This window comes from Podarcis pityusensis, assembly GCF_964106645.2.
Source record: "Podarcis pityusensis genome assembly, chromosome: 2".
NCBI classification, from domain to species: domain Eukaryota; kingdom Metazoa; phylum Chordata; class Lepidosauria; order Squamata; family Lacertidae; genus Podarcis; species Podarcis pityusensis.
In genome coordinates, this window is record NC_138029.1 from 118,885,608 (window position 1) to 118,910,885 (window position 25,278).

The 25,278-nt window shown below is 49.6% G+C and overlaps 3 protein-coding genes across 6 annotated transcripts in view; 2 read left to right on the forward strand and 1 right to left on the reverse strand.

The window, feature by feature from the left end:
* Nucleotides 1-6,538, reverse strand: part of LOC308469601 (uncharacterized protein) — a 9,471-nt gene extending 2,933 nt beyond the window's left edge. Inside the window, exons 1-3 of the mRNA XM_080992297.1 lie at nt 6,416-6,538; nt 2,720-3,547; nt 805-934 (exon numbers count right to left, since the gene is read on the reverse strand). Coding sequence (XP_080848423.1) covers nt 805-934; nt 2,720-3,298 — 709 coding nt within the window. The 5' untranslated portion in view covers nt 3,299-3,547; nt 6,416-6,538. The remainder of the gene's footprint in view (nt 1-804; nt 935-2,719; nt 3,548-6,415) is intronic.
* LOC308469904 (uncharacterized protein) overlaps nt 1-7,333 on the forward strand; it is a 19,906-nt gene extending 12,573 nt beyond the window's left edge. The window contains exon 3 of the transcript XR_013982153.1: nt 7,172-7,333. The gene's annotated coding sequence lies outside the window, so the exon portion shown is untranslated. The remainder of the gene's footprint in view (nt 1-7,171) is intronic.
* LOC308470095 (zinc finger and SCAN domain-containing protein 21-like) lies at nt 6,788-16,113 on the forward strand. Of its 4 annotated transcripts, none has more exons than XM_080993368.1 (5): nt 6,789-6,933; nt 7,694-8,099; nt 9,311-9,446; nt 10,301-10,392; nt 15,879-15,963. In XM_080993368.1, exons 1-4 carry the CDS (start codon nt 6,896-6,898, stop codon nt 10,345-10,347), a joined length of 627 nt encoding a protein of 208 aa, XP_080849494.1. In that variant the 5' UTR covers nt 6,789-6,895; the 3' UTR covers nt 10,348-10,392; nt 15,879-15,963. The 4 variants fall into 4 exon arrangements, with proteins under 4 accessions (XP_080849493.1, XP_080849494.1, XP_080849495.1 ...); XM_080993369.1 differs by lacking the exon at nt 15,879-15,963 and adding an exon at nt 10,610-11,723; XM_080993367.1 differs by lacking the exons at nt 10,301-10,392; nt 15,879-15,963 and adding an exon at nt 10,610-11,723 and having other exon boundaries at nt 6,788-6,933.
* The last annotated feature ends 9,165 nt before the right edge of the window (nt 16,114-25,278 follow it).

The window sequence follows — 25,278 nt, forward strand, 5'->3', positions numbered from 1 at the left end:
GCAAGTAGATAAATAGGTACCGCTCTGGCGGGAAGGTAAACAGCGTTTCTGTGCGCTGCTCTGGTTCTCCAGAAGCGGCATAGTCATGCTGGCCATATGACCCGGAAGCTGGACGCCGGGTCCCTCGGCAAATAAAGCGAGATGAGCACTGCAACCCCAGAGTCAGCCATGACTGGACCTAATGGTCAGGGGTCCCTTTACCTTTATTTCCACTTTAAACTGTCATGGCTTCCCCCAAAGAATCCTGGGAACTGTAGTTTGTTAAGAGTGCTGAGAGGAGACCCCCTATGCCCCTCAGAGCTACAGTTCTCTGAGGACTGAGCATGCTCAGTGTGCACAGAATACTGGCTGCTGATTGGTGGGATGGAAAACATGGGGGCAGAGAATGGAATGTACCCTGAACAGGAGTGTTCCACGATGCAACTTTTTGCTGCAGATCCCACTGATTCTCTTTCCTTGCAGAGGCACCGGGCCTTATAAACAATCCTGGACCTGGCAGTTGACATCACCAAGAAACATGGGATAGCAGTGTGTGAGTGACCCCTGCCAAGCCCCTCGGCCTATAGAGCGAGATGAGCACCGCAACCCCAGAGTCGGCCACGACTGGACCTAATGGTCAGGGGTCCCTTTACTTTTAAGAGCTTAAAAAGAGCCTGCTGGATCAGGCCAATGACCCCTCTAGTCCAGCATCCTGTTTTCACAGTGGCCACCCAGATGCCCCCACGGGAAACCCACAAGCAGGAGACAGAGCACCACTGAGCACCCCACAGCCGCAACTAAAATCCATGGACTGCTTACACTTACCAAGCAAGCTGACATCCTCCTTGACCTCTTGCTTGACCTCTCTGCACAGCGGCCTCTGGGTGATTTCCAGCCCTGCGTCATCTTCCACTGGGATATTTGCAGACACTTCCTGGTTCAGCCTCTCTGTCCCCTGGAAACAATAGTGAAAGTTTTAGTTGAGGTAGCACAACAACAATTTATTACTTATATTATTATTTATTACTTATATTATATTACCATCATTCTGCCCGGACGCTGAGGTCCAGCGCCAAGGGCCTTCTGGTGGTTCCCTCATTGCGAGAAGCAAAGCTACAGGGAACCAGGCAGAGGGCCTTCTCGGAAGTGGTGCCCACCCTGTGGAATGCCTTCCCAGCTGACATCAAAGAGATAAACAACTACCTGACATTTAGAAGACATCTGAAGGCAGCCCTGTTTAGGGAAGTTTTTAATGTGTGACATTTTAATTTATTTTAAATCTTTTAATCTTTGTTGGAAGCCGCCCAGAGTGGCTGGGGAAACCCAGCCAGATGGGCGGGGTACAAATAATAATAATTTATTATTATTATTATTATTATTATTATTATTATTATTATTATTATTGTCAGAGCTGGCTCCAGGTCCCAGCTCACAGAGGACCAACGCTAGCCGGCAGTAATGTACAAAAGTCTTTATTGAAGTACAGTCTCCATTTTCAAGCCGCAGCGCCCCAGCTCTACGTCTAGGGGTTAGATCGGCGAAGCTCCATCTGAGTCTCCGCCCCCTGTACACCAGTTTAAGATTCTAGCCTTACTCCACCTCTTCCGTCTCTCCTTTCTCCTCTGGGTCCTGCTACCCCCCGGGGTCCCTTCCTTCCTGGATTCTTCTGACGCTGACGTTGACCCCCCTGACTCCTCCCCCTCTTTTCGGCGGGCTTTGGGACCTGGCTCCCTATCCGGGCTGCCAACTGCGCCGCCCTCCTGTACATTTGAACTTGGCGCGCGCGCCCAGCCTTCAACCTTCCTCTCGACCGTTTCCTCGCTCCCCGATGGAGGCGTGGCCAATCCTGACTCATGTCCTCCCACTGGCAGTGCGCCGCCTGATCCCGATGCCTGGGACTCCTCCCCCCTACTGCACTCTGGTGTGGACGCTGGTCCTGATTTCCAACTGCTGCTCTCTGAGTCCCCTCTGGCCCCTTCTTCCTGGGGTGTCCCCCTAGGCACCCCCCCTTGCTCTGACCATGGGAGCCCCTTTCTGTGAATCTTCCGATTCGCTGGAAAGACTCAGAGACCTCGGACCGCTGTCATCGCTAACATTTCCTTCGGACTCCTCCCCCTCGCTCTCTATTTCCTCCCTTTCCTGTGCCTCTGCTCCTGAACCCCTGACAATTATTATTATTATTATTATTATTATTCTCTCTGTCTGGGTTTTCCCAGCCACTCTGGGTGGCTCCCTACAGAATATTAAAAACATGATAAAACATCAAACATTAAAAACTTCCCTAAATAGGGCTGCCTTCCGATGTCTTCTAAAAGTCAGGTAGTTAAGAACTTTGCTTCAGGATGAGAACAGAAATCGTGCTCCAGCGGTGTGGCGGCAGCAGGAGGCCCCATTAGCTAAAGTGGTGGTTCAGCTTAAGAACAGTTTCAGGTTAAGAACGGACCTCCAGAACGAATTAAGTACGTAACCAGAGGTACCACTGTAGTTTAGTACAACATTTGATTCAGAATTTTTTTTTACTCTTGTTTTCCTCCTCTAAAAACTAGGTGCGTCTTATGGTCGGGTGTGTCTTATAGCGCAAAAATGCGGTATGTGTCTTTTGCGGTTGATGTTTGTATAAAAAAATTGATTAAATAAATTAAAACAAACGAAAGAAGGGCCATAGCTTGGCACTAGAACACCTGCTTTTCATGCAGAAGGGGGACACTAACGGGACATCCCATCTCTAGAAGAGGCTCACCTGCTCTCTCCGCTGCTCTCCTTCTTCCCGTCTGGGCAGTAAGCTCTCTGCCAGGGTCACAGCCTGGATACAGGTCTCTGGGCCTTGTTCCGTCACCCGGCTCCGGATTTCCTGGGGCAGGATGGCCAGGAACTGCTCCAGAATCACCAGCTCCAGGATCTGCTCCTTGGTGTGCCTCTCCGGCTTCAGCCACTGGTAGCAAAGCTCCCGCAGCCGACTGTATGTCTCCCGTGGGCCTGCGGCTTCCTGGTAGGAGAAATGCCTGAAGCTCTGAAGCCGTCCTTCCAAGCTGCCAGGGAGCAGAGGAGCTGTTGTGCGGCCTGCTGGCGCAGGATGAGGAAGAAGAAGAGGGCTCCCCCATCCAGGCTGAGGGCATTGCACGGCCTTGAGGAACTCTTGCCACTGGGCTTCCCAGCGCTGAGACGACAGGCCCTCTTCCGGCTCCTCTTTCATGCGCTGCGGAGGTGCCACCTCTCTGGGACTCTGCGTGAGGGTCCCCGCTTGAAGGATGCCAGGGGGTTCTCCTGCTCTCCCCGATCCCGTCTCCAGCTCCGGGCTTGCCGATTCCGGCTCCTCCATTTTCACCTCGGGATCCGGCCCCTTTGCTCCAGCGCAGCCTCGGAACGAAGGGCAAGGAGAGAGCAAATAATTCCGCCTCCTGCAGGATTTCAGTGCATGCCAACTGTTTTCTGCAAATGCCGCAGAAATATATTCTGCCACGCGTTTTCAGTGCGTAGGGGATGTCGCCAAAGGACTACGCCAAACAGACTGCAGGGCTCTTTGGACTCCACGTCTTCTTCCGGAAATTCAAAGGATTTCCCCCTATTCCTGTTGGAAAGGGAAAGAAGCTAAGCTTTCAACTTTCTTTTTATTTATACATTTTTATTAATTTTTAACATATTAATTAACATTCATACAACAGAACTTCTCATCTTATACAATTTTTTTTGGACTTCCGTCAACACCTCTGATGATTTTCCGTACTTATCACTTATTATGCATTTCTTAATTTCGTATTACCATTAGATATCTTTAACTAATAATTCTCCTTATTATCTTTTTGGGGGGGCAATATTTCTAATAATTCACCTTACAAAACTTCTTGCAAACCTACTAGCTTAATCTGTTCATCACAATTACTTTTCAAATAGTCCGTCAATTTACTCCAGTCCTCTGAGAATCTCTGGTGCCGCAGGTTTCAAATCCTTCCTGTTAGTTTATCTAATTCTGCATAGTCCATCAGTTTCATCCTCCATTCTTTTTTCATCGGTAATTCTTCTTGCTTTCAGTTTTGTTCCAATAGTATTCTTGCTGCCGTCATTGCATATAAAAACAATTTACAATCCTTTTGATTTATATAATCTCCTACAATGCCAAGTAAAAATGCTTCTGGTTTCTTAATAAATGTATATTTCAACATTTTTTTCATCTCATTATAAATCATTTCCCAGAAGTTTTTCACTTTTTTACATTCCCACCACATGTGATAAAATGTTCCTTCTTTTTCTTTACATTTCCAACATTTATTACCTAAGCTTTCAACTTTCATTCTAGTGCTTTTGATCTTGTGAACAGAATTTTATTGAATCAGGACACAATCCTGTGCTCAGATCTGCTGAGCTGAGCAGTTGAGGCTCCAGCGGATCTCTGGCTCAGCCAGTTGGTTCCCGGCTCAGCCAGGCATAAGCCTCCCATCCCATCTTAGTCGGGGCTCATGCCAGCATAGGCCCTGAAGAAACAGGGCAATCCGAGGGAGTGGTGCTGGGGGACTTACCGTATTTTTCGCCCTATAGGACGCACTTTTCCCCCTCCAAAAATGAAGGGGAAATCTGGGTGCGTCCCATGGGGCGAATGCAGGCTTTCGCTGAAGCCTGGAGAGCGAGAGGCATCGGTGCGCACCGACCCCTCTCGCTCTTCAGGCTTCAGGAAGCTATCCGCAAGTGTTGCGAGCCCGGCGGGAGTTCCCGCGGGCTCGCAAGGCTTGCGGGCAGCAGCCTGCAGCCCGAAGCATGGGGCGCCCTCCGGAGGGCGCCCCGTGCTTCGCGCAGATGTCCACAAGCGTTGCGAGCCCGGCGGGAGTTCCCGCCGGGCTCGCAAGGCTTGCAGATAGCAGCCTGTTCTGGGGGCTGGGGGCGGGGGAAGCTCGGGCTTCCCCCGCCCCAGCCCTGCGGCTGGGGGGGGGCAATAAATTTTTATTTATTTATTTATTCCCCCCCAAAAAAAACCCCGAGGTGCGCCCTATGGGCCAGTGCGCCCTATAGGGCAATAAATACGGTACTCTGATACTAAACTTGTTCAGCTTGGTCACGTGACCTGGCAACCCAGCATCGGTTTCGCTGGCAAAAAAGGTGATAAAACTTAAGCCGCACAGTGGAAATCCATGGGAAAGGGGGGCAATCCTCGGAAATCAGAACCAGGATTACCTGGCAGCTCCCTTTCCACAGGAATTCAATACGACTCCCCGTCAGTCGTGTGGCAGCAGCCTGCAAAACAGCGGGGGCGGGTGCTTGCAGGTCTTTGCTACTTTGCAGGTGGCTTCTAATCACATACAGTGGTACCTCGGGTTAAGTACTTAATTCGTTCCGGAGGTCCGTTCTTAACCTGAAACTGTTCTTAACCTGAAGCACCACTTTAGCTAATGGGGCCTCCTGCTGCTGTTGTGCTGCCAGAGCACGATTTCTGTTCTCATCCTGAAGCAAAGTTCTTAACCCGAGGTACTATTTCTGGGTTGGCGGAGTCTGTAACCTGAAGTGTATGTTACCCAAGGTACCACTGTACTGGTAAATTCAGGTTGCAAAATTACAGCTGAACCCGCTTCCCGCTTCGATGCAACATCATCTAAACCTCCAAATGAATGCTCTTTAAATTGCCAACGAATTGGGATGAATGCTCAATAAAGTGCCTTGTCTGGAGACACCCAAGCTGTGTACCGTGGTACCTCGGGTTACATATGCTTCAGGTTACATACGCTTCAGGTTACAGACTCCGCTAACCCAGAAATAGTACCTCGGGTTAAGAACTTTGCTTCAGGATGAGAACAGAAATCAGGCTCCAGCGGCACGGCAGCAGCAGGAGACCCCATTAGCTAAAGTGGTGCTTCAGGTTAAGAACAGTTTCAGGTTAAGAACAGACCTCTGGAACATTTAAAGCACACACACACACACACACAACCACAAATAATCCTGGGAACTGTAGTTTAACACCCCCCCCCCCACAGAATTACATTTCTCAACACCCTTAACAAACTACTATTCCAAGGTTTCAGGGATGGGGGTGGAGAAAATGTGCTTTAGATGTACGGTTTGAATGCAGCTAGGGATCTTGAAGTCTGTGGTTATACCCTTGCCATAAACTGCTTTTAAATTTCTCCTCATCACTCTTGATCTAGGAAGATATGGGGTCTCCCACCCCCTTAGTGCAACAAAAGCCCCCCTCCCCGTGGGTGTATCTATATTTTCCCCCTTATGCTTCCTTACTAGGACCCATTGCAGTCATTCCAGTTGTGCTTTCTCTCGCCTTGCTAAGTTTTTAACACCAAAACGCCTTTCAGAAATCCGCCAGAGGGGAACCGCCTGAGTTGAGGGTGGGGTCCGCATTTCTTTTCCTTCTCCTCCTCCCCATCCTCAAAAATGAACAGGGCACTCCGACCCCCACCCAAGCCTTTAGAAAAAATAATATTATTTTTTGAAAAATTACCTGCACTTGAGATCTGCTGCAAAGACTTCTTAAGGCAGCATCACATTAACTCAAGAGCTGAAGGTACAAAAATTCAAAAGGTAGATGATCCCGGGAATAGAGTAGGGGGTGGGGAGGGGGGGGGGTGAAGGAAGGAGAACAGGAAGGGACTTTGCACTATTTACAGTCCCCTTTTTCAGTCCTCTCTGGCAACCAGAGCTTCTTATTGGTTTTAACTCCTTCCAGGGAAGGTGGCTAGGCATAGATTCTTAAAAAAAGAGAGGATTTCCCTGAATTTTCCCTTGTTTTCATATGCTTTTACACCATTTGTGTTGTGTTATTAATGCTGTGGTTTATTGATTTTATATTGTGCACCGTTTAAGAGATTTTTTTTTTAAAAGAATAAGAAATTAAGTGGTTTATAAATGCTTTCACATAGGTTTAAAGCTGGTTGGCACTTGAGCCCTGTAGTTCTCCTCATTGCTTCTTTCAGGGGGTGTCATGAGAAAACCTCACCAGCTTCACCAAAGGAAATCCAGGTTAGTCAGGGCTCCTTTGTCTGCTGCATCTACATAGCTTTGGCCTGGGATCCTTTCAGCTGTCATTTCTGAAGATTAAACCAGATTAAATCTTGTGCAACAATTGCTGGGTGCTGCCTTGAACCCCATAAGGCCATTGCTCTCCCTAGCTCAGTACAGCGGTACCTCGGGTTACATACGCTTCAGGTTACATACGCTTCAGGTTACAGACTCCACTAACCCAGAAATAGTGCTTCAGGTTAAGAACTTTGCTTCAGGATGAGAACAGAAATCGTGCTCTGGTGGCACAGCAGCAGCAGGAGGCCCCATTAGCTAAAGTGGTGCTTCAGGTTAAGAACAGTTTCAGGTTAAGAACAGACCTCCAGAACGAATTAAGTTCTTAACCCCGAGGTACCACTGTATTATCGCCTCCCTCTGGCTTCTCCAGGGTGGCACCCATGGGTTGTCGTAGCACCCAGAGTGTGCCACCGGTGCGTTTGCCAGGCTCTCCCCCATGTGATGCCACAATCTGTGAATGAAGCTGTTAAATAATCCCTGAATAATGATTAAGAAAAAAAATATTTTTAAAACATTTATTCATCCAAGTCAGTCAGTATAAATACATCCTGCAGTTGTGCAACTTGTTCAAGAGGACTGATTGTACCACTGTGTAAGGAAAAAGATAAAACAGGCCTCTGTTATGGGGTGACTCATACAAATTTTTCATCCCTGCGTGTTTTTGTTATTTAAATTCTGAATTAATACAGTACTGTACATATAGGTTCAGATCCATAATAGATGTCTTTACAAATGAGCAGGCCTTTCAGAGGCTGGAGACCGGAGACAGAGAGGATTATGGGAAAGTGAAGGCAGCCATCTTGCGCAGGGACGCCTTGAGGAGGGAAATGCAGCGCCAGCGCTTCAGGCGCTTCTGCTACCAGGAGGCCGAGGGGCCCAGAGGGGCCTACAGCCAACTCCAGGAGCTTTGCTCCCAGTGGCTGAAAGTGGAGCGGCACACCAAGGAGCAGATCCTGGAGCTGCTGATCCTGGAGCAGTTCCTGACCGTCCTGCCGCCAGAGATCCAGAGCTGGGTGAGGGAGTGTGGGCCGGAGACCTGCTCCCAGGCGGTGACTCTGGCCGAGGGGTTCCTTCGGGTGCAGCAGGAGACCCAGAGGCAAGGGAAAGAGGTGAGGTTGTCGGTCGGTATGTGTGAAACTCCCATCTGCATTATACATTTAAAGCATCCTTATCCCACTTCAAACAGTCATGGCTTTTCCCCAAGGAATCCTGGGAGCTGTAGTTTGTTAAAGGTGCTGAGAGTAGTTAAGAAACAGCCTTTATCCCCCTCGCAGAGCTACAATTCCCAGAGTTCCCTGGAAAGAGGGTTTGATTATTAATCCTCTCTGAGAGTTGTAGCTTTAGGAGGGGAAAAGTTTAAAGTGGCGTAAAGGTAAAGGGACCCCTGACAATTAGGTCTAGTCGTGGCCGACTCTGGGGTTGCAGCGCTCATCTGGCTTTACTGGCCGAGGGAGCCGGCGTACAGCTTCTGGGTCATGTGGCCAGCATGACTAAGCCGCTTCTGGCGAACCAGAGCAGCGCACGGAAACACTGTTTACCTTCCCGCCGGTGCAGTACCTATTTATCTACTTGCACTTTGAGGTGCTTTCGAAGTGCTAGGTTGGCAGGAGCAGGGACCGAGCAATGGGAGCTCACCTCATCGCGGGGATTTGAACTGCCGACCTTCTGATCGGCAAGCCCTAGGTTCTGTGGTTTAACCCACAGCGCCACCCGCGTCCCTTTAAAGTGGCATAAGAGGGCTTTAAAAGGAAAGTGCAGATTTGATCCGAAATCGTTTTTATTTGGTTTTGCAAATATAAATTTATAACAAATGCACATCCGTATATAGAGATTTCTCTGAATCTCAAGACTTCCCACCATCCCTTCCATGGGTCTTATTGTCAACATTTTCAATTGCATATTATTCCATAATCTAATTTTTGTATCTGTCCATATTGTCCAAAGTGTTTGTTACGTTACAAACGATATTAAAATCCTGCTAATGTTTTCATCTGCTTACAGTGGTCTCCTAAATAAATTATATTCCCCCCCACACCCCATTATTTCTTGAAGTTTTTGTCTTCTTGGTTCCTTAGCTTTCCGGTGAGTTTTGCCATTTCAGCATAGTCCAAAGTGCGGATTTGATCCAATACAGATGCTGACTGGGATAAGATGGGTCTGTGTGGTACCTGCAGGGTTGACTTGGGGTATGTCTGCTTCCACAGACTCAGGAGTCTACTTCTCAGTAGACTGGTGTAGGATCATAATGTTGCCGCTAGAGCTCAACCCTCCTAAGGCCTGTCCCTGCCATCTCAAAAGTGACTCCATGTTGCTATTTCAGGTGTCAGCACCATTTCAGGACCAGGCAGCAGTGAACTTCTCCACGGCGGATTGGCAGGCCGCATCAGACACTGACCAGAGGCTGCTGGCCACGGAGATCAAGCAGGAAAGAGATGAAGAAGAAGCCGGTTTGCTGGGTAAGTCTTGTGTCTGGATTCTACATTTCCTAACCAACTCTCTGTAAAAAGGTAGAGGGACCCCTGACCATTAGGTTGTGGCTGACTCTGGGGTTGCGGCGTTCATCTCGCTTTATTGGCCCAGGGAGCCGGTATACAGCTTCCAGGTCATGTGGGCGGCATGATTTAGCCGCTTCTGGCGAACCAGAGCAGTGCATGGAAACGCTGTTTACCTTCCCGCCGGAGCGGTACCTATTTATCTACTTGCACTTTGACATGCTTTCAAACTGCTAGGTTGGCAGGAGCAGGGACCGAGCAACGGGAGCTCATCCCGTCACGGGGATTTGAACCGTCGACCTTCTGATCAGCAAGTCCTAGGCTCTGTGGTTTAACCCACAGCGCCACCAACTCTCTGTACCTCAGGTCTAATCCTCCTCAGCAGTAGGCCTGGACGATGTATCGATACATCGCCCAGGCCCGGCAGAAGGGGCAGACCGCAATGGCGGCTTCACTCAGCAATATATCGCAGATGAAATCATAGCCGCTCTTGACACCCTCCAGCTTAGGAGTGGTGTTTCACCAGCGATATATCACTGAGTGAATCCACCATCCCACTCTGCAAGCTGACGGTGAGCTGGGGACTCCCTTAAAGTGCTCCCGCCCCCCAGCTGAGGGAGCCCTGATGCTTCTCCGGCTTGCTTGCAGCGCTGGGGTGAAACTGTCTCAGTGATTTCACCCCGGCGCCTCGCAGCACTGTGGTAGGAAGCAGGGTTTTGAACATTGCTATGTATCTGTTCAGGGAATTCAGGGGCAGTGAAACTGGTGAAATTCGCCAGACTTCCTATCTCTCCCACTGAAGGAATTTCTGCCTGCAGGTGAGAGCAAGAGGCCTGATGGCTCTGGTCTGTTACAGCAGAGCTGAGGGAGTGAGCTCTGCTTCTCAGCTTGCCCACTGCTGGGAGGGCAGGTGAGTATTGGAGTCACAGATTCTCTGATTCAACAAGCAGGCAAAAGGAGATGTCCAGAGCTCAGACTGTTCTGTGGTGTTCTCTGTCCCTTTGAGAGATTTCCTACAAGGTCTTTTAACGGGTGGAAGGGGAGTATTCATTTCCTCTCTTTTTAGTTTTGTGTTTTTCTAGACCAGAAAATTAGTTGGTTTTGGGGGGATGTTCTCGTCTCTCCAGCAGGTGAAGGATGGACGAGTGTTGACATCGAAGGGAAACGCTCCCTTTAAGATCCTTATGAGAGCTCCTCGATGAGAGGATGAGAAGAAAAGGACAATGTTTCCTGGAGTTCCGAGTGCGAAATGCTCTGTAGGGTCAGCACAGACTGGAGCATCCACAGCAAAGCTGCTCAGAGGAGAGAGAGGATGGATCCGTTTCTGGGGCAGGTGGTGAGAAGCACCTAAGGAAAACTGCTGCCCACCAGAGAACCCACCCTGTTAAGAGACAAAGGACACACAGCACCAGCGTACCCTCCAACATTTCTCTAACAAAAAGAGGGACATCCCAGGGAAAAGCGGAACATTCTGGGATCAAATCCAAAACTGGGACGGCTTCAGTAAATCCAGGTCTGTCCCTGGAAAAAATGGACACTGGGAGGATCCATAAGACTCCACTGTTGCTTCTTGCACAAGAGGGCCCCTTCAGATGGCAATAGAGCAATAACATCATCATAATAATAAATTTTATTTATATCCCGCCCTCCCCAGCTGAAGCCAGGCTCAGGGCGGCTAACAACAATAAAATAGTGCAACATTCTAAAAACATTCCATTATACAAATTAATTAAAATCAAATTGATGGCAACCATAAGCTTAAGTTCTGTAAAGATTGCCAAAGGAGGGAGTCAGGCTACGCCCTGACCAAAGGCCTGGTGGAACAGCTCTGTCTTGCAGGCCCTGTGGAAAGATGTCAAATCCCGCAGGGCCCTAGTCTCTTGTGACAGAGCATTCCACCAGATTGGAGCCGCAGCCGAAAAAGCCCTGGCTCTAGTTGAGGCCAGCCTAACCTCTTTGTGGCCTGCGACCTTCAGGATGTTTTTATTTGAAGACCGTAAGTTCCTCTGTGGGACATACCAGGAGAGGCGGTCCCGTAGGTACAAGGGTCCTAAGCCGTATAGGGCTTTAAAGGTTAAAACCAGCACCTTAAACCTGATCCTGTACTCCACTGGGAGCCAGTGCAGCTGGTATAGCACCGGGTGAATGTGATCTCGCAGCGAGGACCCCGTAAGGAGTCGCGCCGCGGCATTCTGCACCCGCTGGAGTTTCTGGGTCAGTCTCAAGGGCAGCCCCACGTAGAGCGAGTTATAATAATCCAGTCTGGAGGTGACTGTCGCGTGAATCACAGTGGCTAGGTCAGGGCGAGAAAGGTAAGGACCCAACTGCTTAGCTTGGCGGAGATGAAAAAATGCCGCCTTTGTTATAGCTGTAATCTGCGCCTCCATGGAGAGGGAGCTATCGAAGATTACACCCAAACTCATAATGGATGGTGCTGGCACTAATTGCACCCCCACAAGAGATGGGAGTTGCCCCCTCAATCCCATATCGTCCCGTCCCAGCCAGAGGACCTCTGTCTTCGAAGGATTTAACTTCAACCGGCTCCCACGTAACCATCCAGCCACAGCTTCCAAACATCTGATTGGTGTTAGAGCCATGCTAAAGCCCCAATGGTGGGAGAATCTCCGACCATCTGTGCAACTTAAGAGAACACCAGAAAACGAAGCCTTTGTGATTTGAGCAGAGAGAAAATGGAGAAAAGAATGCAAACTGCTTGCTCCACTGGACAAGAGAAGCAGCTCCCAGTTGCTTAGCATGTTAATAAATTAAATTTGGAGTGTGACTTGGAGGATAAAGCTCCCCACTTATTCTTATTCTTGCAATGAATTAGCCCTTTACCCCCCGGTTACAACCATTAAAGACAGTAATTAAAAGCAATTTAAAACAACTGTCACCAAAATAAGGTGGGTCCCATGGACTGCAAGAAGATCAAACCGATCCATTCTGAAGGAAATCAGCCCTGAGTGCTCACTGGAAGGACAGATCCTGAAGCTGAGGCTCCAATACTTTGGCCACCTCAGGAGAAGAGAAGACTCCCTGGAAAAGACCCCGATGTTGGGAAAGATGGAGGGCACAAGGAGAAGGGGACGACAGAGGACGGGATGGTTGGACAGTGTTCTTGAAGCTACCAGCATGAGTTTGACCAAACTGCGGGAGGCAGTGGAAGACAGGAGTGCCTGGCATGCTCTGGTCCATGGGGTCACGAAGAGTCAGACACGACTAAACGACTAAACAACAACAACAATATGCGCAAGCAGGTAAATGCATAACATTTCAGCCGTCCTTCGTTGACTTTGGGCGGCAAAGAGGGGGGAGACAACCAGATGCCTAGAAACTTGGGCTTGGGGAGAGTTGGATTCAAGTCCCTTTTTAGCTTTAGGAATTTAGAGTCCCCTGGACCAGTTGCTCATCCTGATACTAGTCAACCTCACAGAGCTGTTTTGGGGTGAGGGGGGAATAAGCCATTTCACAAGCACTAGGTCCCCATGTTGCTGGCACCTGCTCACAACACCTTGCCACAATTTAAGCTGCATTTCCGACAGTCATAGCAGTTTGTTTCTCTTCTCCACCCATCACTACGGTTTGAAAACTTGCTGGTTGCAGCAATGCTTGATTTAGTGTGAATGTGCTTCTCAAACCACTTTCTTTGAACATAAGGATCTGTTTGTGGTGAAATAAGAATGCAGTTTCACAGATCAATGAAAAACAAGCTAAAATAGGTGACATAAAAGGAAAGGGGAATAGGGAGCGAGGAGGAAAGGAACAAGCTCAGGTACTAGTTCTTCAAGTTATAATGACCATTTGGGGTAGAAATAGTGATGGAGTGACTGTTACTAGGTGACAGTTGCAGAAGAGCCCAAGGCAGCTCTGAGCCGCAGCGATAGAATAACCCTTATTTGTTTCTCTCTCTCTCTCTCTCTCTGCTCTGCAACTTCATGCAATATTGGCACTTGCTCAGTTCTATGTATGCCTATTCCCAGCATGGCCTACTTTAAAAAGGGTTCAGTCTAAGCCCTGATGTTTCATCCGTTGTGTCTTTTTAAGTCACACTGTGTTGTGCGCCTTCAAACAGCATTCTTGAACATGTTTATTGCTCACATTGTTTTTCTGCATTCTGACTGCCAATGCAAGAGAAATGTGTTAGGGACACAGCCAACATTTGTGTGTGTGTGAGTGTGTTTTTGGGGGGCATTGTCCATTCTAGGCAAAGTGGCCATTCAAGTCAGCTTCTCCCTGGGGTTCCCAACGTGGCCTTTGGCCCCTCCCATTTGTAATGAGGGCTGCTTTTTGGACCAAGGATGGTGTGGAAGGGGCTGCGTGGTGTTGCCTGTCAGCAGTGGGGGTGGGCATCGGGCCAGACCCCCAACTCAGGGCGCCCGGGGCAAGGGGTGCGTGCCACCGCCAAGGAGCAGGGGAAGGTGCTGGAGGGGACCGAGGGCGAGTGATAAAACCAAGCCGAAGGTGAGAGGATTAGGGCTTATCTGCTCCCCCCGCCAATAATATTTTTATTCAAGTTGGCTCCCATGCTTGTAAAGATCGGTTTGCTGAAGGCTGCAGGTGGGGCAAGGGTGCTTTTGCTCTCTGGTCCTCCTTGCAGGTTTTCCACAGGCGTCTGGGTGGCCCCTCTTGGGCGCTGGACCAAATGGGACACTTTTGTGTCTTTCCATGTGGTGAATGGAGGCTCCCAGGGAACTTATGATGACACACAAATGAGGCCAACATCATGTAGGGGATGGAGGAAGGGGAGGTGGCGCTCAGGCAGGTGGGGGGGGGAAGGTGTATTTATTTCATCATGTGCCACCACCCTGTGGGAAATGCAGGGAAAGGAGAGCAGGCTGCACCGGTCAGTAGTCAGTGGCCCTGATAGTGGAGCCAGAGTGAGTCCTGCCTGATCTTTGAGAGGGGTCAATTCCACAGGCATGTGTTGTTCCAGCTGTTAGTATCCCAGGAGAGAAATCAGATGCACCTGCTGCCGAAATGACGCTCCTTGGGGGAGCACTGTGTATTTGGTGTGGGGCTGAGAAACACAGGGAAGGTGCCCTGCATAATGTATGGGGCAGCACAGGCCATGGGGCCCCTTCTGGAAGCTGCCAGACTGCAGCTCCCACCCTCTCTGACCCCTGGCCATGCTGGATGAGTCGGAGGGGAGTTGGAGTCCAGCATTATCCAGAGGACACCCCATTTGATGCCCCCGATAGACAGAATCCAGCCTGTAAATAAGGAACGTTAATGCATCCACTCAAAACACATTTAACTGAGCAGAAGCCCCACTCAATGCAATGAGGTTTACTTCTGGCAATGTGTGGAGATGGTGAGGCTGTATTTGCAGAGGGCATTTGAAGATGATGCCCTGTTCAATTTTTTTTATTTTTCTTCCCGTCTGAGGCCTCTAGAGCAAGAAGCTATCCTGCGTGACATGGGTGAAGGGGTTCGTTTTATACTCCTCTATTAATCCAACAATGCATGCATTTTCACAGCTGCATAAGGTCTTGTGGGGAGAGGAAGGTTTCCTAGAATTACAGAGTTGAGGGTCCTCTAGTCCCACCCCCTGCAGTGCAGGAAACTTTTGCCCAACGTGGGGCTCAGACCCACAACCCTGGGATTAAGAGTCTCGTCCTCTGCCAAATCAGACACCTCAAATAGAAAACAAGACTGAAGGTGAGAAAATTTATTAGGACTCCTAAAAGTGTGACTGTGTCTCTAAGAAGCTGCAGAGGGAATTCTGGGGAAAGGAAGGAAAATGCAAAGCAAGAGCAACCCATTTTTATTCTGTTATTTCTGCTGATTTTGACTGGAATGAATCCTCTCAAAGGGCCCTTGGGAAACTGCCCAACCTGCTCTTGGCGGGTAAATGGTTTTTATGTCAGTCACTCTGGTCTGGAGAGAAACTCCTGCTGGGCCTGAGAGGCAGATTTAGTCCCTTCAGGAGATACTGAGGTGGGTTTCATATCCTCCCAGATCAAAGAAAGGGAGGAGGGTCTCTCCAGAGAACGAGGCTCCTGAGAACGTGTAGAGTTCGGCTCCTGAGTCAGCGTCAGAAAAAGACACACGTCCCCCTTCATAGTCCAGAGTCACCCGGATCCTCCTGGGCTCCTCACTCAGGGACAGAAGAGAGTAATCAGGGGATGTCCAGGCCAAGTACTCCCCTCCCCACTTCCCCACAGCCCAGATCCCTTCCTCAGGACTGAAGTCGAAATAGCCCTTTCTCTCCACAGACTTCCTGGCAACCCCCAGAGTCCAATATTCCCCACTTTCCACAGTGACTTCCCAGAAATGTCTGCCTTCTGTGAATCCCTCACGTCCCAACACACAAGGCCGGTAACTGAATCTCTCAGGATTGTTGGGCAGGGCTTGAGGTTTGTCTCCCCTTCTCACACTTTTCCTATCCTCGGACAGGATGAGTTCAGGATGGGCTGTGTCTGGATCCAGAGTGACATTTGCTGTTGGGGAGAAGATGAGGGAAAGAGAAGAATAGGCAGAGTCAGCTGAGAGACAGAAACGGACATCCTGATAATAAAAAACACCCCCAAACACCAGATTCCCTTTCAGATTTCTTTGCATCGCATGCTAGACTGAGACTCCTCCTTGCAGATTCTCATCAGAATAAATATCTTCCTTGATGGTTTTTAAATCAGTTTCCCTCACTTTCTTATATCCGATGTGTATTGTGCCTGCCCTCCTCTCAAACCAGGCATTTTCTAAGGGGAAAAACCACCCAGGAAACCTTTTACTCATCTCTTCTGTGTTATCTAAGGAGAAAGAGAGGAGAATTGGAGGAGGCAGGAGAGGGGATTGGCCTTTGGGGAGCTCTGGGTTGGGCTGGGATATGAGGACACCCCCCCTAATAATAATAATAATTTTATATTTGCATACTGCCCTTCATCCATAGGTCTCAGGGTGGTTCACAGCATAAAAATACAACATAAAACCACATATAAGCCTCCCCTCACTTTCGCGGGGGTCATGTTCTGGGCCTCGTGCCTACAAGTGAAAATTGTGTTAAATGGGGAGCCTGTTTATTCCTGCTCTCCATCGCTCTCACCCACTTGGCCTGTCTTTGCCTTCCTCCCCACCATCTTGGAAGTCTGGGGAAAATAAAAGGCAGGTAGCACAGCAATTTTACAAAGGACAGCTTATTCCATGCTTCTCTTTTGGATGTAATATATAACATAAGACTAGTTCCATGGAGGGAAGAGGGAATAACTCAAAAAGTTACCAGTTAGGAGCTTAGACAGTCATGACAGGCAAGTGTGGGGTTGCCGTACATATGGACTTTCCTTAAGGGCAGGGGGGTGTTAACTCTTGCCCTCCCAGATTCCTCCTCCAAGATCTTGTAGCTGAGCCAGTGTCCTTTTAGTTCAGCCACAACAAAAGCGTTTTATACAGGATGTGGCTAGCTTAAGATGCTGCTCTGTTGCGATTCTCTGCTCTAGGCTAGCTTAGCTGGGTGCCTTAGATCTGAGTCTAATGCACTAGAAATTTTTTCACGGGTTACTGTAAACCAAACCAAGCAACTTGAGACATTTTGCCAAATTTTAAAAATCCGCCCAGGGGAGAAATTTTAATCATGAAAATAGAGGACCTGTCTGAGAAAAAGCTCACATGGAAAAGCAACCCAACTCTCTCTAGGCAGGAATGAAACTCTTCCCTCTTTTTTCTGATCCTTCTGGGCAGTTTCTCTCCCTGCCTTCTGCACCTTCAAGTCCACCCTCTCTGCCTTTGTGGTACAAACAGCAGGGCCAGAGTCAAGCTGTACAAAAGAGACTCTTGACCCCCATGAAACACTAGCCCCCTCCTGTGAATTGGGGTCTCCATGTGAAATTTACCTCTCAGAAGATTTCTGAATGACTGAACATCTGAGGAAGCAAAAAGACAGGCTTAACAGGCTACAATGCAGTAGCTAAAAAATAAATCTTTTTTTACAAATCATCACCATAACATAGCCTCTGTTGTTTCCTTATTTCAAGCAAAAGGTGAAATCATGCAAAGAAGACAACTGCAGGACTAAGTAGTGATGTTAATTATTCTCCAAAATATAATTCTTGAGAATGTAATATCACTAGGCCTAAGGAATTAAAACAACTAACGAGTTTAGTTGCAATTCCTGCATTGCAGGGGGCTGGACTAGATAATCCTTGGGATCCTTTCAGACTCTGCCATTCCATGATTTCATGGGAAAATCATAAATGGTAAACCATACTAGAAAATGGTGGAATACAATCATTCAAAATCCACAAATGAAATGGGGGTCTGAACTGGATGGATGAAGAAAGGTTTAACATCTGCCCCAAGTAAACTGGTGGGGAAAAGCTGTTGAAACTGGAATTTCCAAGTATGCTGACAAACCAAATTGCACAGGAAAAATCGGCAGAGCTTTGCACTGTACTTCCAAGGGTCTCGTGCAATGGGAAGTCCTCCCTCATGGAATGGGGCTGATCTCCTAAGAACTGGGGGAACTCTGAGGAGATGGGGATGGCTGAAGCACGAGAAACGGCTGGTGAGGTTGAAACTGAGGAAGAGGCGGCTCTGGCCTTGGCTCTGCTGCTGGGAGACCAGCCTGGCAGGAGGTGGAGGAGGGACTGGGTGCTTGCGGGTGCCCTTTTTAACACACTTCACGAGGGAGAAATCGAAGCAAATCAAGAGAAGCCCCAAAAGAACCTCTCCAGAATTTTTTGAGGGATAAAAAAATGCAAGGGAGATTCCTTATACATGAGAACTGGACAAGATGGCTATTTAACTGACCCTGCAGGATTCTCCTTAAGGGCTTTTGTAAGATATTGTAAGGCTCTGAGGCTTTTTCCCTACCACAAAGCAGTATATACATTTTATGAAAGAAAGCAAAATTTATAAAATTAAACAAAAAACCAGGATAATTGTCTATAGGCAGGAATGGAACTCAGACTGGTGTGCAGGTTCTTCGCAGGGCCAAGCTCTGCCCCCAATCCAAGCCTTCAACCTCCCTCCCAGTTCATTCATGGGACAGACAAAGAACCCAAACACCACTAGAGGACTGTTTCCCAGAGCTACGCCATTGATGGGGGTCCGAAAATCAGCACAACAGACGGTTCAACACCCATGAAATATCAGTCCCCATCCCTCCTGTGAAATTGTTCCACCCCTGGAAATTTACCTTTCTGAATCTGTTCACTGAATAGCAGAGCATCTGAGGAAGCAAAAAGATATAAAGTGTAAGGGCAACACTCTTCCACCAGAAATAAATCTCCATGCAAAAGTAACACTTCATAACGTGGCATCCTTAAATTCAAGCACAATTATTAAATATTAATTAAATTGTACAAAAAATAATTAAAAACAAGAAAATCATAGGAAGAATCTATGAAAATAACTAAAGCTTTAAAACTCAGCAATCACAAAGCAAGCTTACAAATAAGAGAATAAAAACATTCAGCATGAATCCTGCTGGTCTCTGAACTTTGTCCCTAAATTGGGCTCTACATTGGAGGACTGGAGGGGAGGCAGAGCAATAGGAATCCCGTAAAAGGAGGCAGAGGGGAGATGGAGGCAGCCTTAACATCTTCCCCAAGTAAAGTGGGGGGGGGGATCATTAAAACTAAAATTCTGAAACATAAGGAGAAGCAAAAGCCGATGAGGAAGGATTGGCAGAGATCTCAGGCAAAAGAAAGTCCTCCCTCACAAACTGTCAAGGGAATTGGGGTTGCTTGTGTGTAAACCTCCAGCTGTTCCAAACTGCTTAGGGGTGGTTGTGTCTTCCCCTGACTGAGCAGCCCTTGGCGCTGCTGCTCAGTCGCTAGCAGAATCCGTGAGTGGGCATCTCCTAAATTTCCTCCAGCATAAGAATTCCTTAACGGACAACCTTCGCCTCGCCTCTCTGCGCGGAAGCCTTCTGCGCAGAGTGGGCGTGCCGAGTGGTGGTCCTCCACCCTCCTCATTGACTTCACTGGAAGAGTCTCGGAGCCTCACCTCCGAGATGCTCTCTCCCTCTCCCTTCTTCCTGGTGTCACCTGGACTTCCTTCCACAGATGACGTTCTCTCTCTTCCCTTACTCGTTCCCTCTCCTGCAGAATCTGGGAGCCTTGCCTCTCCCCTCTGCTCTGATGTCAGTTCCCTGACATCCACCTCCCTCCCAGGGCCCTCCACCCCCCCCCCCGTCCTTTCCTCGGACGGTGATGCAGGAAACCCCCGGAAGGAACTCTCCCCTCCATCTGATGATTCAAACACCCCTCTCCATTTGCTGCTGTCTCTTCTCTCTCCCCAATCTCCCCAGTCGGATTCTTTTTCGGACAATTCCCCTTCCTCCTCTTCGGAGGCGGGAAAACCCGCAAACTCTTCCTCGTCATCGGTGGTGCCAAATTGCTCCCCCCAGAACCTCTCTGGTGGTTTGGGCTTTCTAGGATACCTGCTATGAAACTCCTCCTGCAGATTCTCATCCCTAATCTCTTCTGCTGGGACCCATGCGTTTTCCTCTTCTGGCTCCCCCTCCCACGCCACCAAATATTCCACTCGCCCCCTCTCCACCTGGAATCGAGAATTTCAGCTGCATGGCCACTGAGTTCCCTTTCCTCCATCTGTGGATGCAAGGGTGTTTCACTTTGCTGACCCAGAAATTCCCTCCCCTCCCTGAACAGTGAGAGTAAGGACCTGTGGAACACGGGGTGCAGTTTCATGTGAGATGGCAATTTGAGCCTAAAGGCCACCGGATTAACTTGCTGGGCTACTTCGAACGGTCCCAGTCTCTTCGGCCGTAGCTTCTTGCACCCTCCTTTGAACGGTAACCCTTTGGTAGACAACCACACCTGGTCCCCCACTCTTATGGTTTCTCCCTCTCTGCGGTGCTTGTCTGCCTGCCTCTTGTACTCTTCCTTGGCCCTTTCTAGGTTTAACTTAAGCTGTTGGTGTAAAGCCTCCATCTCTTCCACAAATTTTTCAGCTGCGGGAACACTCCAACTTCCCTCCCCTTCCCCTGGGAAAGCCCTGGGGTGACACCCGTAATTCGCCATAAACGGACTCATCCCTGTGGACACATGTTCTGCGTTATTGTATGCAAACTCAGCCAGCGCTAATTTGTCCACCCTATCATTCTCCCTCTCGTTGACGTAGCAGCGTAGATATTGTTGAAGTATGCTGTTAGCTCTCTCTGCTTGTCCGTTGGTTTCTGGATGTCTGGCCGTTGAGAAACTAACCTCAACGTCCAGCAGACTCATAAGCTTCCTCCAGAATCTGGACGTGAATTGCCGGCCTCTGTCGGATAAAATCCTCAAGGGGGCGCCATGCAACCTGAAAACATGCTCTACAAACAGCTTTGCTGTTTCTTCTGCAGTCACCGCATGCGAGCACGCAATAAAATGGCACATTTTGGTCATCAAGTCAACTACCACCATTACTGCCGTTTTCCCCCTGGCCTTGGGTAAATCCGTCATAAAATCAATGGATACCACCTCCCATGGCCTCTCTGGTGTCGGTAAGGGCTCCAGTAACCCCGTAGGTGCTGTCCTCTCCCCCTTCGCTCTCTGGCAGCACTGGCACCCGCGTACATATTCTTTCACATCTTCCCTCACCTGTGGCCACCAAAACTGCCTGGTGACCAGTAGCACTGTCTTATGTTGGCCAAAATGTCCTGCCGTGGGGTTGTCATGCAGTTGTTTGAGTATTCTGCTCCTCAAATCCCCCTCAGGTATGTACAATGCACCCTTATAGTACAATGCCCCGTCCTTTACTTCAACCCCCCCGAGTTTCCCCAGTAATACCAATTTCCCTGATCTTGGTTTGTGCATACTGATCATCCCTCGTCAAACCGGCCAGCTCTTGCCTCCCTACGAACACTCCCCCACACACCCATTTGTCCTCGGGTATGACATAACGCGCTTCTGGCCCTCCCTCCCCTTCATCTTATTCGGGCTTGCGGGAGAGGGCGTCTGCTCTGACATTTTCCTTCCCAGGCACGTACCTAATCTCAAAATTAAACTTGGAAAACTCCTGAGCCCACCGCACCTGTCGTTGGTTCAGCACTCTCGCCGTTCTCCAATATTCCAGGTTCTTGTGGTCAGTACACACCTGGACTTTGTGCTGTGCGCCTATGAGAAAATGTCTCCATCGTCGAAAGGCCTCGTGAATTGCCAGCAGTTCCCGATTGTACACTGTATAGTTTTGCTCTGACTTGTTCAGCTTCCTGGAAAAGAAGGCACACGGCTTCCACTCCCCCTTTCCCTGCTGGAGCAATATGCCTCCTACAGCTCTGTCTGACGCGTCCGTCTCTAGCCTCATCGGCTTCTGCAGATCCACATGTAGGAGCTGCTCTTCCGACGCGAAAGCCCTCTTAAGCTTTTCAAAGGAACGCTGGGCCTCTTCCGTCCATTCGAACTTCTTCTTACTGCTGAGACAATCCGTTATGGGTGCCGTTAGATGGGCGAAGTTCTTGATGAACTTCCTGTAGAAATTTGCAAACCCCAAGAACCTCTGCACGTCCTTCCTGTTCTTGGGAGGCTTCCATTCTAGCACGGCCTGCACCTTGCCTGGGTCCATTGCCAGACCTTTGTCTGACAACCTGTAGCCCAGGAACTCCACCTCTCGGGCATGGAATTGGCATTTCTCCAGTTTGACCCACAGCTGGTGCTCCTGCAGCCTTTTCAGCACTTCCCTGACATCTTTCACATGCTGCTCCTCGTTCTCTGAGTAGATAAGCACGTCGTCCAGGAAGGCCACACAATTCTTGTACAGCAGGGACCCCAGCACGTGGTGCATGAATGCTTGAAATGTGCTGGATCCCGATTGTAATCCGAAGGGCATAACGAGATACTCAAAGGCCCCCAGAGGGGTGAACATCGTGGTTTTCCATTCATCCCCCTCCCTCATCCTTATCAAATTGTACGCCCCTCGAAGGTCCAACTTGGTAAAAACCTTCCCTTTCCTTACCCTGGCCAAAATGTCATCAATCCTGGGCATTGGGAAGGTCACCGGTTCCGACACCCGGTTGACGGACCTGTAATCTACGACTAAGCGGGGTTCTTTGGAGTCTCTTTTGTCCACAAAGAACACTGGACTGCCCCCCACCGCCCTTGATTCACGTATAAAGCCCCTCTTCAGGTTCTTGTCAATGAACTTCCGCAACTCCTGCATCTCCCTGTCTGACATGGCGTACAGCTTACCCACTGGTAACTGAGCCCCTGGGAGTAGGTTGATCTGACAGTCAAAGGGCCGGTGAGGGGGTAGTCTATCCGCCTCTCTCTCGCTGAAGACTTCTTCCAGGTCTGCATACTGAGGTGGTACTCTCACCTTTTCTCCCACCACCATCCCTGGCACCCTGGCTACTGCCATCCTCGGGGTTTCCCCTTCGTGGCAGTGCTCTACGCAGTGAGCTGACCCAAAGGTGACTGTCCGCTGGTGCCACCCTACTACTGGGTCGTGCAGTGCCAGCCAACTCATTCCCAGTATGATAGGTGGTACTGCTAAGGTGGCTACGTGAAAGGCAATTGTCTCAGTGTGTCTAGAAACTGTCATTTTCATGGGCGGGGTCTGGTGGGTTACTTCCCCTCCCAAAAGTTCTCTCCCATCAATAGTGGTTACTTGCAGGGGATGTTCTAGAGGCACCACCTGTAGCTGGTGTTCTAGCGCAAAATCCTTGCTAAAGAAGTTGCAAGAGCTGCCTGAATCCAGCAGCGCCTTCACTTTGATGGGGTGTCCGTTTGGGAGTTCTAGCACCACCTCTATGGCGATGGCTGCTCGGGGAGGGTCTGGTTTGGGCACTTCTACTGGTTGCTCGCCTGGCTGCTGTGCCCGCCTTCCTGCAGCCAAGCACTGCCGTTTCCCGGCGCCTCTTTCTTTTCCTCCTCACTCCCCACTGCCCCCACCATTCCTTGCCACGCCTTCTTCTGAGGGCATGCTCTGGCAAAATGTCCCGGCTGCTGGCATAGGAAACACCTCTTACTGGTTCTCCCCTCCTTCTTACGCACCTCGCTGGAGTTTGAAAACCCACGCGCGCTCCTCCAATCTCCATTGGCTCCTCGGGTGGCACAGTAGACGCTGGCATGTCTGGAATGCGGTTGTCATGCCAACGCTCTGCTCTCCCTTCCTGCCTTTCCAGAGCGCGCGTCTCTTGTCGGACTCCTACAGCGAGCGCCAACTTGGTCAGCTGGTCCATCGATTCCGGGCGGGGTGAGCGGGAAAGTTCGTCTCTCACCCAAGAGGATAAGCCCTCCTCAAATAACATTTGTACTGGTTCCAAACACAGATCCCACCCAAGTTTATGGATCAGCATAGCAAATCTCGACCAGTACTCTCTCACTGACTGGTTTCCTTGTTTGCACCCCATCAGTTCTTTGAGAGTCACACTCTGTTCAACATCGCTCGAGAACATGTGATCCATTGCGCTAAAAAACTTTCTCAGGTCCTTCAAAGCCGCGTTCTCCGCCGCCATTAAGGGTCGAACCCAGTCTCTGGCCCGCCCCTCCAGGTGCCCTACCACGAAAGCGACTCTTCCCCCATCGTCGGCAAAGTCATCGTACTGCAGATCCAGCGCATACTGCACTTCTGTCTTAAAAGCGTTATAATCTCTGGGGTTGCCCCCAAACTTCTGCACAAGTCCCGGTACCTTTCTTGCGATGGGGGTAATCTTCCCCTGGGCATCATGTGTCCTCCTTTCATCCAGCCGCGCCGCTAGTAGAGCCAGTTGCTGCTCCAAGTCTCGGTTTCTCTCCTCCAGACTCTGTCCGCCTTTGGCCCCTTCTCCTGCGCCGGCTCCTCTGGTTTGACTCATGGCTGTACCCCGGTTCTCTTGCACACAAGCAACGTAAAGGACTGACGGATTGATGTCAAGAGAATTGGGGTTGCTTGTGTGTAAACCTCCAGCTGTTCCAAACTGCTTAGGGGTGGTTGTGTCTTCCCCTGACTGAGCAGCCCTTGGCGCTGCTGCTCAGTCGCTAGCAGAATCCGTGAGTGGGCGTCTCCTAAATTTCCTCCAGCATAAGAATTCCTTAACGGACAACCTTCGCCTCGCCTCTCTGCACGGAAGCCTTCTGCGCAGAGTGGGCGTGCCGAGTGGTGGTCCTCCACCCTCCTCACTGACTTCACTGGAAGAGTCTCGGAGCCTCTCCTCCGAGATGCTCTCTCCCTCTCCCTTCTTCCTGGTGTCACCTGGACTTCCTTCCCCAGATGACGTTCTCTCTCTTCCCTTACTCGTTCCCTCTCCTGCAGAATCTGGGAGCCTCGCCTCTCCCCTCTGCTCTGATGTCAGTTCCCTGACACAAACCTTCTACAAATCTTTAAGCTTGTTAACAAGCATAATTGTGCCCTTTGGGGCTCATGTGCTCTTGCTTCCACTCTCAATGGGGGAACTCTCAGGAGATCTTGAAGGCTGAAGCCCTGGATATGGCAGCTGCAGGGGGACGTCTGAGGAGGAGACGGCTCAGGCCTTGGCTCCACGGCTGAGAAACAAGCCTGAGCAGGAGGCAGAGGGGGAACTGGGGGCTTCTTAATGCCCTTTGACCCCATTCAGAGCAGGAGAACCTCCAAAAGGACAAACTCAGATTGTATAGACAGGGAACCACAAGGAAAAGGAGGTTTCGTATAACTGTAAACAGATGCACATGGGAGGAAAAAATCCTGACTTTGCTCTACACTCTGGTTCAGGCTTTCTTTCCCAGCGTCACAATATACATGGGCCATTCTGGAGAACAGGAAATGAAGGCTGGAGCACCAAGAAGGAAGGTATCCTGGGATTGCTCAATTCCATGCAATAAGAGCCTGGCATGTTCAGTTCTGAAGAAGTAGCAGAATTCCCAGGGTGAAATCCTGGCAGCCAGTTTTCAATACCTTTAAATTG